The sequence below is a fragment of the Lissotriton vulgaris genome, chromosome 3_1 (genome assembly GCF_964263255.1).
Source record: "Lissotriton vulgaris chromosome 3_1, aLisVul1.2, whole genome shotgun sequence".
Classification (NCBI taxonomy): domain Eukaryota; kingdom Metazoa; phylum Chordata; class Amphibia; order Caudata; family Salamandridae; genus Lissotriton; species Lissotriton vulgaris.
This window is the reverse complement of record NC_141689.1, coordinates 796,299,886-796,313,889: the sequence shown is the minus strand read 5'-3', so window position 1 is coordinate 796,313,889 and position 14,004 is coordinate 796,299,886. Positions and strand designations below refer to the sequence as shown.

General features: G+C 45.1%; 1 protein-coding gene across 1 annotated transcript in view; it reads right to left on the bottom strand.

Moving 5' to 3' along the window:
• CCDC192 (coiled-coil domain containing 192) overlaps positions 1–6,732 on the bottom strand; it is a 937,988-nt gene extending 931,256 nt beyond the window's left edge. The window contains exon 1 of the mRNA XM_086963041.1: positions 6,518–6,732. Coding sequence (XP_086819167.1) covers positions 6,518–6,633 — 116 coding nt within the window. The 5' untranslated portion in view covers positions 6,634–6,732. The remainder of the gene's footprint in view (positions 1–6,517) is intronic.
• Between the last annotated feature and the right edge of the window lie 7,272 nt (positions 6,733–14,004).

The window sequence follows — 14,004 nt, the reverse complement described above, 5'->3', positions numbered from 1 at the left end:
GGAAGAGGGACCACCCCAGTCCGAATTTGGAAAACATATGGCAAGTATCGATGTCAATTTTTTGGTCCTCTGTGAAATCCGCACCCCTCAAGAAAAACCATCTCTTTGCAGTGCATAGTGTGTATTGGACACCACGGAAGCTGTCGAAACTTGGGAAACAAGAGCCGAAGTGCTGCCCGAAATGTGAAGAAGAAAGGGCGGACGACAACCATATGTTCTGGTGGTGCCGTCTGATCGATCTTTTCTGGCTGGAAGTGGGTAAGATGATTAAAGAAGTCAAGACATCAAGGTAAGCCTCAAATTGGTTATTTTTGGGGCAGAAGAGGGATCCAAATACTCCCAAAAACAAAAATTGCTTTTATTCATACCAGTGTTGCTGGCAAGGAGGAAGATTAGTATTAAATAGGTATCAACCTATATTCCCAAGCAGATCCGAGTGGGTATTATCAATTCGGAGAATAATATTGCTAGAATGTAAGAGTTCACCAGAGAAAAGTAAAAAGACTAGATTTTGTGAGATCTGTGATAAATGGGAACAGCAATAATTTAGGAATATAAGTATAAAGTGATTAAGAAAGAAATCGATCCTATGATTTAAAATACCAATAGCTAAGTCAGAAGAGCGAATGATTCACTCAGAAAAGGACTCCGCTAGTTGGTTATGGAGCTCAAACAGGAGTGCAATTGCGATTGCTCCCCACAGTGGTGGTGGTGGAACTATCGGTTGAATTGTCTGATTAATCTGCTAAATTGAAGCAAGCTCAGGATACCTTCATTTATGTTATATGAGGACTTAAGAAAAAAAATGGCCTTTACTACTGTAGGAGAGTAGGGACTGCTATCCTATGGTCACCCCAAATTTTTGCTTCACTGGTTTCTGACTTAATGTGGCTGTGGGCCTGCTAATCAGACCCACAGCCTGCTGTTCTCTCTCTAAATTACTGCCAATGCACCCTAGGTGCATTACGAATTGGAACTGGTTCACCTTATGAGCCCCTGTAGTAGTGTACCTTAGGTACCCAGGGCATAGGTGTATCCAAGGCCTACCAGGGGCTGCAGCATGTATTGTGCCACCCCTGGCCTGGCCTCCATATTTGACACAACTGGCTGATCACTCAGCTGGGGTAAATTGGTGTAACCACCTCTTACTTAGGTACAGTATGTCTGTGCCTAACCCTAAACTGGACAAATATGTTCCTATCAGCCACTCCTATGGAAGGCCTCATCAATCCTGGAGGCAGAGTGCTTGGAAATATGTGAGATGGTGCTCTAGCATGAGCTGAGCCTGTCTGCAGCTGTCGGGAACCACTCCCTAAGCTGTTCCGGGATATTGCCATACCATATACTCTTAAGTGCATTATAATCCTCGCGGTTAAATGCTATCTTTGGTTTGGCTTTATCAAAACATGTCGAGTAAGGTGTCATACGAATTGGAATACTATCCCCTCGCCAGTTCTGGCGACGGGGATAGCATTCCACCCTTCTAGAGGGACACGACATGTGCGTAGCCTTAACCCCGGTTAAGGTTAAACAGAGCCTCAGCATCACAAAATGGATGCTGCCACCACAGACACGAGTCTGGCCCCCTGCTGCTGACCGAAACTCAGCAGATGGTGGCCTGGACAAAGGGTTTCCTGCCTGGGGAGGTGCAAGCACCACCCCAGACAGGGGTTTGTGTATTGGGTAGGACAGGGCTGAATAGAATCAGACATGCCCGGGGCACACAAGGTGTCCCCGTGCATAGGCCAGTCCAAACCGGTCCTGGGACTTTCCAGACCCAGGCCTGGCGCGGAACTGGACAAAGGAAAGGGGGTGTAACCGCCCCCCTTCCTGGTTCCTCCCAGAGGAGGGACCTAGTAGGTGATCCACCCCTCAGATTGGGAATAAGAGTGGGAGCAGTGCCATTGCACAGGAGATCATCCTGAATCAACTTTACACGAAGAAGAAGACTGGACTTCGACATTCTGCTGCACAGAAGACTGAAGAGAATCTCCCTTATGGCCTAGGAGTGGCCACCCTGTGAACACAGGCACCAACCAGCAACTCAACGTCTGCTTTGCTGCCGCCTCCCGCTGGAGCCCGAGCCCAGAGCCCGACAAGAACCAGACTCCCAGACCTCTCAGAGCCCGATCCACAGTCCCTGCAAAGAAGGGACCCGTGGAGGCACCGAGCGACGTGGGACCGGACCTCTTGGAAGACACTCGAAAAGCTGACTGCGCAGCTTCTGAGGCATCCTCGAAGTTGTGCTTTGGGGACTGAGAACCCCCACCACCGAGCAGCCCTTGCACCGAAGATCAGCCCTCCAGCATCTCCACGATCTGCGTGGGGCCCTTTTGCATTGTGCCACTCGACGCGCCATCCCGGCCACTAGCCACGTGGTCAGCGGCCATCTTGGCGACGAACTCGACGATTTACACAGCAGGTCTGGTTGCTCCAGACCTACCCAAGCTCCTGTAAAAAGGAGCACCCGCTCTGACCTTGCTGGTCCGAGTGAACAGCATCTTTCAACTTCTGCGTGGCTTGCATTTGCCAAGGCCTGTTTCCTCTGATCAGGTCGCCGACACCGCCAACAGCGAGAAGCCTACGTGGGACAGCTCGTGACCGACTCCTGGACGTCCTCGACCCCGGGTATCCACGTGGCTGCAGAAAGAAGCTACCCGACAACGCCTGTTTGCACCCGACATCGCCTAGTTCCAATCTGGTTCCACGGTAGTCACTGGCTAGTGACTTTGAACACTGTCCCCTCTGCTTTCAGGTCTTCACATCTTCAGATCCACCCTTGGATCCACCGGAACTCTTCACATCGAGCCGCCTGCAGCATCTTCAGCTCCAAGCACCATCGACCAGCGTGACGAAACCCGACACTATTTCGACCCTGTGCACCCGCTTCCTGTGGGTGAGGTAACTCAGCTCCGCCGGTGCTCCTGAACTGGTACACATCTCAAGGGCCTGTGTCTTAAGTTTCAGCTCCGTAGGTCACTCGGAAGGTTCCTAACTTTCTAACTTTGTACTTTTTACGCACCATAGACTTTACATTGGAAAGTGCGTGCACTTTGAACACTGCACCCGAGTCCCGTGGGCCTCTCCCGACTTAGTCACTGCTAGTCTCGAATAGCTCCAGCAATTCCAAAGGCCCTAGGCCTCTTCACTTTCCTATTGGTATCTCTTATACCACTTTCTTAGTATATGGTTTAGGTGGCCCCTAGGGCTCATCCATATTGTGCAACTTTTGTGTATTTTAAACTGTCTTGTGATTTAACGCTTGTGCTTCTGTGCTCATAAAGAGTCCAGGGGATTTTATAGTTAATAAATCAATATATATTTTCAATATATATCTGTGTGGTGTCCCTTTCATTTGGTATTCAAGGGGGTTGTGTATGGTATAACAGCTGGCTTCACATGCCTTTCAGAGTTTAGCCTAAGACTGCTTTGTCCACGTTACCACTAGGATAACTGGTCTACAAGGTTGAATTACAACCATCATCATAAGGGTTCCTTGGCATGGTACAAAGTGATCACTAAGAATTAGTGAGCATTATATACCAGGCCAACTTCTCACAACTACAAAATACAAAAATCTTTGTCACTGTGAAGCATAGAATGACTCTTTCAATTAAAACATATACTGGCTCCTAAGCAACCTTTACATTTGATGATAACCCGATTGATCACATTTACATTTTTCAGATAGCAGGCACCCTGGTGAGATGGTCTGTTTCTTCTTTATCCCTCTCTTAGCTTCACTGCACAGGGGACCGCACCCCTCGATCCCTTCTCTTTCAGCCAGAGATCACTCATGTTCTGCATTTTAACAAAAAGTAAGAGGACTGTTTTTATAACATAAGTAAGCATGGTCATGAGAGTCCCATAGATACCGCCCACTTTGAACTCTGATTACATGCGGATTTTCCTTGCTAGCATTAGGGCCAGGGTGACCCATGCTGCGCAGGGAACGATGACCAAGCAATAGGTGTTGATGAGAAATGTGCACAAAGGGACTAACAGCCTGCTTTGGGCCCCAGACCTAGGGTTGGTGGCCCGGTTGAGTGGACAGAGCAGGCAGCTTATTTCGCAGGGCTGTAGGTCTCAATTGTGCTGCAGGTGGAATGGTACCAGGACTCAAGTTGTGAGGGTACTACTATTCCCCAATTAGGGCTGTTTTACCAACTTTCCTTATTTGTATTAGGTTTCATGGCACTGTTGCTTTACCAGTGTTGCTTTAGGCCTCAAAGCAATGACGCGAGCAAGGACATTTTTTTAGCAAAAGGAACATATTTTATTTGAGCTGCAGAAAGATTGTGGGAATGGGGAAAGCCATAAGAGGTGGATCCCACTGTTATAACAAAGGAGGAGATGACCTTTCTCCAAAGCTTTAGCTATCAATATTGAAGCAGGTGTAGTAACACTGAGGCCTATGGTGTGAGGGGCCCACTGTGTCACACTTATGACTGTTCTACTTTACAAAAAGGGTATCGGGCTCATTCTGCTTGCCTATGTTAGGTCTCAGGGCACTCTTTAGGAGGGGAGGCAACGCTTTGAAGCAATTTTTTTTATGAAAGGGACAGAGTCTGCTTTGAGATTGGCAAGAGGGCCTGTGGCCTGATAAGGAAGGGATGAAAGAGGCAAAGGAGCCTGCCTTCTTCTTAGGGTCACAGCCATCATTAGTGAACCAGGTGAATTGCATTGCGGCCCAGAGTGTGAGGGGCTCACAAAATCACAATTATGGGGAGCAGCGTTTTTAGTCATTTCCTGATTTTGTTTGTTTTTATAAGTCTCACATTTATGGGCCCATTAGGATGGCGGGCGGATCGCCCCCGCCAGGCTGGCGGTAGCCACCGCTAGCCTGGCGGGGGCGATCCGCCCGCCCGCCATCCTTGCTCTAAAGACCCCGCCATATAAGGATGGCGGGGGGACCGCGGCGGACGGCAAGATTGTCCGACGCTTTTCCGCCCAGGTCGCAAGACGACCGGGGTGGAAAAGGTATAATATGGTAGCGGTGTCTATCAGACAAAGCCAGCCATATTATGATGGGCAAATTGGAATGCCTTTCCGTGGCAAAGGCATGCGTAGAATCCCTGCGGGGGCCGTTGCGGGCCCCCAGGGACTCCAGGGGGGGTGGGGGGTACCTATGGTACCCCCCCGCATTTCAAAGTGCAACATGGCAGGCACCGCGCGGTGCCTGTCATGTTGTGCTTTGAAATGCACAACGTGCATTTTTACCATTGCGGCGGGCGGCACTTTCAGCACCCCCCGCCGCAATGGTAAAAATACAGGATGCGCCCGCCAGTGTGACGGGCGCATCCTAATTGACATAGGAGCGGCGGTCCCGTTCTGCACAGGGATGGTGGGCGGGCAAAGTCCGCCCGCCATCCTTATGGGGGTCTAAGTGTGGAACATGAGTTACAGAAAAAGTACCGCTGAAATTATATCATAAGCCCAACTCCCCGCGCTCAGCCCAAATTCTCTTCCTCTCCCAATTCTTGCCATAAAGTTTTGATGGGGGTCCGATTCAAAACATTTTGCTTAAGGGGACTCAGAACAAATAAGTTGGATGCAAATCAGGATATTAGGTGAACTGTGAGAGTGCGGTTGCTGTCTTTTTAAAGGTGTGCACAGGTTTTCAAGACCGGACTGAGAACTCAATCAGCCCCACATTTCTTCGTGTGAGTGAGTATAGCGATCTTGCCTCTGTGGGCAGTGTAGGTGTGAGTATTTACACCCAGAGTTTTTTTGGGGAAAATATTGCCAAAGCTTAAGTTAACAGTTATTCCAATGTATTAGCTAATCGCTTGCAGGGCTAGTTCCTAGCACTTCATCCAGCCCTGAAAGCAGCCTCCTATGTAGCTGTCCACCGAGGAAAAGCCAGCGTGCAGCGTTTGAATTTTCACATTTAGCATGGAATGCACATTTTTAGACTTCTACTAAAGTTCACATACAGTCAAAATACACTTGCCATCAGATTAGGTTCCACCACATCACAACTGATTTGTTAAAATGAACATTCCCCTGATATGCCCATATTATGAAAAAGTAAGCTAATGTCGGTGGCTTAGTGTAAACTGCCTATGCCCTTCTACCCATCTGATCCCACTGAAATAATAGACGAGGTCAAAAAATGTCACTGCGGCTGGCCGTCTTGCAATTCACATCTATTCCAGGTCAAGACATTCACTTAATCTGACTTCTACGTCTACAACATTGGAGATATAAAACTCGAAAAGTCATACTTAAAAATATGTTTCCACTTTTCGCATTTTGCCAGTATCATGTAGTATTTGCATATTCTGTATTCAACATATTATGGATAAATTATCTTTTCTCCCAGTACAACCAATGAGTAATGCTGAAGTTTTCTCAGTATCTTCCCCCAAAAAATGCCCAAATATCCGTATGTACTGAAATTATCAAAGTCCCGGTACCCTATGTTGTGGGGTCTGTGTACGGGAAGAATGTCAGTTGGCATATAAATCTGAACCGCTCAGAATGCTTCGTATCAGAGCTCGGGGGTGTCACTGACCTGGACGCTCTCACCACCCTGCCTCCCGCTGACACCACGCGGGGCTGGGTGGTGGGCTGGAAGTCCGGGTTCAGCTTCACGATCCTGGCACTGCTGCTGCTGGCTCCCATGCCCATGCTGGCGACGCCGAGGTGGGCACTGTGCTGCCAGGGCTGCCTCGACGCGGAGCCTGCTTTCAGGCAGTTGAAATTGTCCTGACGTTCCACTCTGGAGAGTCAAGCAACCGTTCTCGAGCCGAACTCAGGTGGCTAGCAACGGAGCACGTCGGAGCATGCGCAGACTGGTCGACCTGTCAGAGAAAGTGTGGTATTCCTGATAGATGGCCGCAAGATGGACGCGAGAAAAAAGGATAACAATGCCGAGGTTAGTCCTGTACTCTGACACCTTCGGAGAATGCACAATTTCTAGCTCAAACTGCTGAGGAAATGGGGTTTCTAATTGACATTTGCGGACACTATAAAGATTCTCTGTTTTGTTTCGTAACTCGCGTGGCGTGGTAATAACGGTAACTTGAATTATAAATACAATTTACTGTGCTCTACGTGTTTAATTGTGTTGTATTTACTTAACTAATCAAATACTAGGCGAGCTTTGTATCTGTTTTTATTAGCCGGTGTAGCTGCGCTGAATTTCATATCAACATTCCAAAAAGATATTGATAAAGACACTATTCCTATGGTCTTTTTAAGTTGGTTGATTTCAATGCAACCATCAACAAATCTACTCTTCAACTGCCTGACCATTCACCAACAATCTTTGCTGTCATACATTCCACATTCTATAATGTCCTACACACATGCAAACAAGCTAATTATAACACATCCCCCCTACAGAATAATATCAAAACAATTAACTAGAAATAATTATTGCAACATATGACTTTGTATGTGACAAACATGAAATGTACAATTGCTACAAATTAGGTTGAATAAAACACTTCAATATAAAATATAATCATTGAATCTCTGTGACATGAATTTATGTCTAATTAAATGACCAGTGCCTCTGTTCTTGTTCACAGGAGCAAAGCTACGAGTAGCAGCTGACCCGTGATTTGACCCAGTAAACTTTGCTAATCTGGACATACTCCAAGTACATCCATTGTCCAGAGTTACAACATTCTTTCTTATTGCAGTGATGACAAAAGGACCACAGAAATTAGAAGAACCTTTGTGACCATGCTTAGCTTTTTTTACTAACACGATCACCCACATTCCACTTCTTGACTTTGACTGCCATCCTGGAATCATATCTCTGTTTATACCTTTGCTGGTAATCAGCAAGTTTGGTCTTTCTTTCAAGTTCATCATTCACAACATCACTATTCCCAACAGGAAGCCAGGCTGGATTAAGCTTAGAGTTTGCCACTCTTCCTCTTAAAGCTTCAGAAAGGGATTTTTAAAAAATCGCATTGGGAACAGTACAGTGTGCCCACCAAGTTTCTCTCAACACGCTACTGAAACTATCCCTTGAGTCTAATGCTCGTTGAGCACAACTCTTGACAACCCTATTCATCCTCTCTGTGAGACCATTAGCCTGTGGAGAATATAAAGCTGTCTTTTGATGAACAATTCCGAGATTACTAAGAAAAGTATCCATCTCATGAGAAGTAAATTGTACTCCGTTATCTGTGATCAAATATCTTGGAATTCCTTCCGAAACAAATACATCCTTTAAGAATTCAATCACAGATCTGGAGTTGACAACACCCATACATTTTGAAATTACCCACTTAGAGGTGTAATCAACTAAAAGAACCACAAACCTCTCATGAGAGGGCATCAACTCAAAAGGACCCATTATGTCTAGCCCCAGTTTTGTCCAAACCGTATCAGGCACCTCAACAGGTGAGAGGGGCGTATGACTAGTGGTGCAAGATTTGTCATTAACAGCACACAAATGACAATCTTTAACTACGGATTCCACCATCCGATCCATGCCAGACCACCATTATTTCTCTCTGACCCGTGCTTTGGTGAGACTCCTTCCCAAGTGCCCCTCATGAGCTATATTTACTACCTTTTCCCTTAATTCACCAGGTGGAACTACCCTGTCACCTCTCATAAGATTTCCTTGACAAAAGGTGAGTTCATCCCTCACAGCCCAGAAAGATTTCAGATCACGGTTAAGATGTCTGTAGTCTGGCCAACCCTTGGATATGACCGTTTTAAGGGGAGAAAACATTTTGTCACTTTCAGCACTCGCCAACCATTCTTCTTTAGATAAAGAAGAGTCCACAATCCAATTCACACTCTCAACCTCTTCTTGTGACTGTTCAGTTTCAATGGGCAAACGCGACAAACAATCAGCTGGTTTATTATTCTGGCCTGGAATATACTGCACAGAAAAATTAAATTCTTGCAATCCTTCACTCCATCTCTTAAGTCTAGGAGTCATGTGGTCACTGTGATGACATGAAAAGATTTGTACAAAAGGATGATTGTCAGACTTCATAACAAAAGGAACACCCCAAAGATAAAACTTAAAGTGTTGCACTCCCCAAAACACACTCAGCGCTTCCCTCTCAATACAAGAATAATTGACTTCTGCATCTCTAAGGGCCCTTGATGCAAAATCTACAACTTTCTCGTCTCCATCCACCATTTGAGAAAGAACAGCCCCAAGTCCCCTGAGACTGGCATCCGTTGTCAGGATGGTTTTTAACTTAGAGTCAAAATGACATAAAGTCTGCATTTTTCCAATTCCTAATTTTATCAGATTGAAAGCTTCTTCACATTCAGCTGACCATTCAAACCTTGTTCCCTTCCTAAGTAAAGCTCTAATATGTTCAGCAACACTTGCAAAACCTTTCACAAACTTAGAGTAAAACTCTGCCATTCCTAAGAAGGATCTTACTTGCTCCTTGTCCTTAGGCGTAGGGACTTTGACAATGCTCTCCGCAAGCTCCAACTTTGGCCGCACCCCATCTCCGGAAATCACATGGCCGAGATAGGTAACAGATTCCAACCTAATTCGACACTTATCCTTCATAACAGTGAGTCCTTTTTCCTTCAACATACTCAACACAGACCTCGACACAGTCTCATGCTCACACTCATTTTCCCCGTACACAAGGAAGAACATAACATTTGACAAACCTACAAGAATCATCTTGATCACTCTTTGAAAACAGGCTGCCGCTGAGGCTAGCCCAAAAGGCATTCTCAGGAAGCGATAGGCCCCTAAAGAAGTGGCAAAAGATGTCAAATGCCTGGAATCCTTGTGAAGAGTGATCTGATGATAAGCAGATGATAAATCTAGCACACTAAAAACTTTAGCTCCTTTAAGCAAACTAATGGACTTCGATATGTTGGGGAGAGGCTGTCGGTCTACCTATATCCATTCGTTCAATCCACGCAAGTCCACACACATTCTCACAGCCAAACCTCCATCCTTGGGTGCCAAAACCACCAGAGCCAACCATTCAGAGGCTTCAATCTCTTCAATTACACCTAGTTTCAATAGTCTTTCAAGTTCAAGCCTCAATGGTTCAACCATTAAATTTGGCACTCTCCGTACTTTGTGGACACAAGGCTTAGCTGATTTTTTAAGAATGATCCGATGCTCAAAGCCTTTGAGGCAACCAAGATCATCAGAGAACACTTCAGGAAAATCTTTAAAATACCTGCTCACATCACTCACTGCATCAACAAACATGATCTGAGTGCTTCTTTTCAATTCATCCATCAACAAGACTTGATCTTCGGGATTCTTAGCACCAGGATTCAGGATTATCCATAGCTCACGCTGATGTCTCCAACCAAGAAGATTGTCTCCCCTCACAGCCACATAGACATTTCCAATTGTCTCTCTATCCATGAACACAATCTTCACTACAATATATCCTACAATATCAATAAGTGATCCACTATAACTTAAAGGAGCAATGTCAGGAGGAAAAAGCTTCACATTCTCCAACCCCACAACTTCATCCCAAATTTTGTTCCCAATCAGGGTAAACGGAGAACCGGAGTCAGCCATGACTTTGTACTTATTTCCATCCACACCAATCTTACAAAAAGGCATGATTACTTTTTCCAAATCAACCACCCCTTCACCTCCTGATACATTAGATACAATCACAGTACGGATGATATCAGAATTCTCATCACTTGTGTTCTTCTTTCTGGATGACTTGCAGACACGAGCGTAATGCCCTTTGATTCTACAATTATAGCATATACTTTCTCTGGCATAACAATTGGGAAAACTTGAAGAATGGGACAAACTACTACATCTATAACATCGTCCTTGGTCTTCTTTGATGGACATCTCGCTCACTATGCAGTGGAGTTTCCCTATTAGGCGGTGGTCGAGGTTGAGAGTTCCTTGACAAATTTTTATTCTTAGTCACTGACACTCTAGCGACATTGTCGGGAATTTCCTCATCAAAGTCACCATCACACAATGTGTGTACACCAACTTGAGCTTTCTTCACATCCTCATTTTGAATTTGAGTACTGTTTTCTCGATTTTTCCTTATCTCTTTAACCCAAGAAGAGGTGTTCTCCATACCCTGAACAATAGCAATAGCTTCCGATAGAGTAGGATTTTTGGACAAAAGTTTTTCCTGAACTCTTGAACTGTATGTACAGCTCACTAGCTGATCTCTCACCAGAGAAACAGAAAGTTCCCTGAACTCACAAGTGCGTGCCAGAGTCTTGAGAGACGCAACATAGCTTCCTACACGTTCAGTGACAGCTTGCACTCTTGTGAAAAATCTGTGTCGTTCCAAAACAACATTAATCCTGGGACCAAAATAACGTTCCAACATAGTCATGGACATTTCATATACGTCTGCAGGATCACCATCACCATTACCTACTGGTATAAGGTCCATGCTGTCATAGAGGTTTCTACCTTCTACACCTAAGTTGTGTAGTAAGATAGCTTGCTTTCTGAAGGCTGAAAACATTTCTCCACCTATAGCTACTATATAGGAATCAAATAAGTTCCTCCTGGAGAAGTGTGGCTCAATGGTTAGAGCGGCAGACCCTGATGCAGAGGTCTAGCCCAGGACCAGGGTTCAATTCCCCGCATCAGCGGGTCTTGGGCTCAAAATTCCACGGACCTGATAATTCTCGCCTCGTTGCCTATTCCAATCATGGAGTCCCACTCTGCAACTCTGGGCAATAGCTTGCTTAATCTCCACAACGGCCCCCACAAAGCTAAGGATGCCTGGCCTCCACCTTGGGGGTGCCCAGGAGTGGACGCCTCACAGGGAAAGCCAGGATGGGTTCCACAGCGGTATTCGTACAAGCGCCTTGAGACCCTTGCGGGTGAGTAGTGCGCTATACAAGTATCAATTTACATTTACATTTACACCTCTTCCAAGGAAGAATTGGATCTCCTTTTTCTGAGAGAAATGCTGGAGGTTGGGACATACTAGTGGATGTCGCCATATTCGTAAAAACGTAGAGAGACAGTAACAAAGTTTAAATTGCAAAACACTCTCTAGAAAATGTAACTATATTTGTGAAGAGAATAAAAATGGAGTAATCATGGTTCAATGTTCTAAAATTCAATTAAATGTCCCAACAGTGAATTATAGAACTCCTCAACGTTTTATGTAGGTTGTGATCGCTATCCGAATTGAGTGCAGGAGCATCGGTGTTTAAGATCTTCCTAGGTAGCGTTAAGCAATAGAACACTTTTGTAAACAGTGTACTTCGATACTTAACAAAGATGACCGCCACGTTTTGTTTTTGCGTGAACTGGCGCATAACAAAACGTCAATGTCAACGCGACGTGATGCAGGCTGCACGCGAGAGTATTCAAGGAAAAACAAATCGGATAAGCACGCGATCGGAGCTCGCGAGCATCTTTTTCTCGCTCCTCTTGGCCAGAGCTCAAGCAAGGCTTTTAAATTTGTCAAAAATCTTTCAAAAACGAGTAAGTCCAAAACATTTTGAAATACCTTTGTTTTATATATTCGTTGTTTGAATCAATAAGCTTCCGTTTCCAAACTTCAAGTTCTAGCTTCGTGGTGATGTGAAATAAAAAATCCAAAATTCAACTCCTTGTTCCATGGGTTCGCAGAGGAGTCAGTGGTTGCTGCGCTTGTCCCCAATCAAGCTCCTCGTCGCCAGTGATATGAAGACACTATTCCAATGGTCTTTTTAAGTAGGTTCATTTCAATGCAACCACCAACAAATCCACTCTTCAACTTCCTGACCATTCACCAACAATCTTTGAGGTCATACAATCTATAATTTTCTACACACATGCAAACAAGCTAATTATAACACATATATATATATATATATATAAAATGCTGTTATTAACAGCCATCAGAATGATATTAAGTCCAGATGAACTAAACATCAGCCGGGGTTAAAGCAGTGTCAACGGTTCAGCTCATCTTACTCTCAGAAATGCATTTATATAGTTAGCACTGACTTATTTTTCTGAGTTTGATAACTTTTTATTTCATTTAAAACAAAAAAAATGATGCACCCGCCAGAAGTACACATAGCAGTCGTACAGATGGGTAAATTATTCATTGTAGTAAATTACTTCTCTACTGTTCCACACTGAATAGAATGTACCATGACATCATAGAATGCTGGGTGTCTCTGGCTCACAGTGTCGGTTGGTCAACTCAGGCGGAGCTGCTTGGAGCTTGCTCCTGGTGGGGTTTTCATCTATACTTCCTATCTTCTCCTACTTACCTATCCTAGAAGGAATCTACAATAAAGGATTATCTACTTACACAGTTGGACTGTGCATCTTCCTGGTCTCTATTCATGCCTTACCGGTCTCATCATGCCTTCGGACTTCCTTCTGTGAAGTCCGTCTTCTCCCCGAGCTCCCTACTGTGCTTGACGCTTTGGTGCACGCTTCTGCCACGAGCCTTCCTGCACAGCGTCAGATATATGTGCCGCCATTTTATATTTGGCCTTGCTTCACGCTATTTCTCTTTTAACGCATCAGATTACCGGATATGTTCATTGTTCTTTCGTCAACTTGGCAATCTCGGCAATGAAGTTCAAGTGTCTGTCTCCCGGTCTGCATGTATGGTCGGCGTCCCATTTTCTTCTTATGTGGACGGTCTGGGCGACAGCTTAAACTCAAGATGTTTTATTTGGAGAGAGAGCGGAGCAATGGAATGGAAGAGACTCTCCTTATAGACTGGATGACATTTTACTTTTGTGGTTAAATTCAGCAGCGAATGCGGGGAGCTGTCTGCGGAGACCTCGGTGAGAGACCGCTCACCGGAGCTCTGGTCTTTTATTTATTTATTTGTTTTTCAAGTGCTTAGCATTGAGTGCGTGTTTGTTTGGGCATAGGATTTTGTTTTGGTTGCATTATCTCTGTGGAGGTTTCTGGTGTGTTTGCCTTATTGTGCATATTTGGGGTCATTGTGGAAAGTGTATTGGGAGCTGTTGTGGCTGTAGTTTCCTAGGGCGACATCTTTTAACCCTATGGTGTACCCTTCTTTGGGGAGGCTGTGAGGCCAGTCAATATCCAATTCTGTTTTCTAGGGT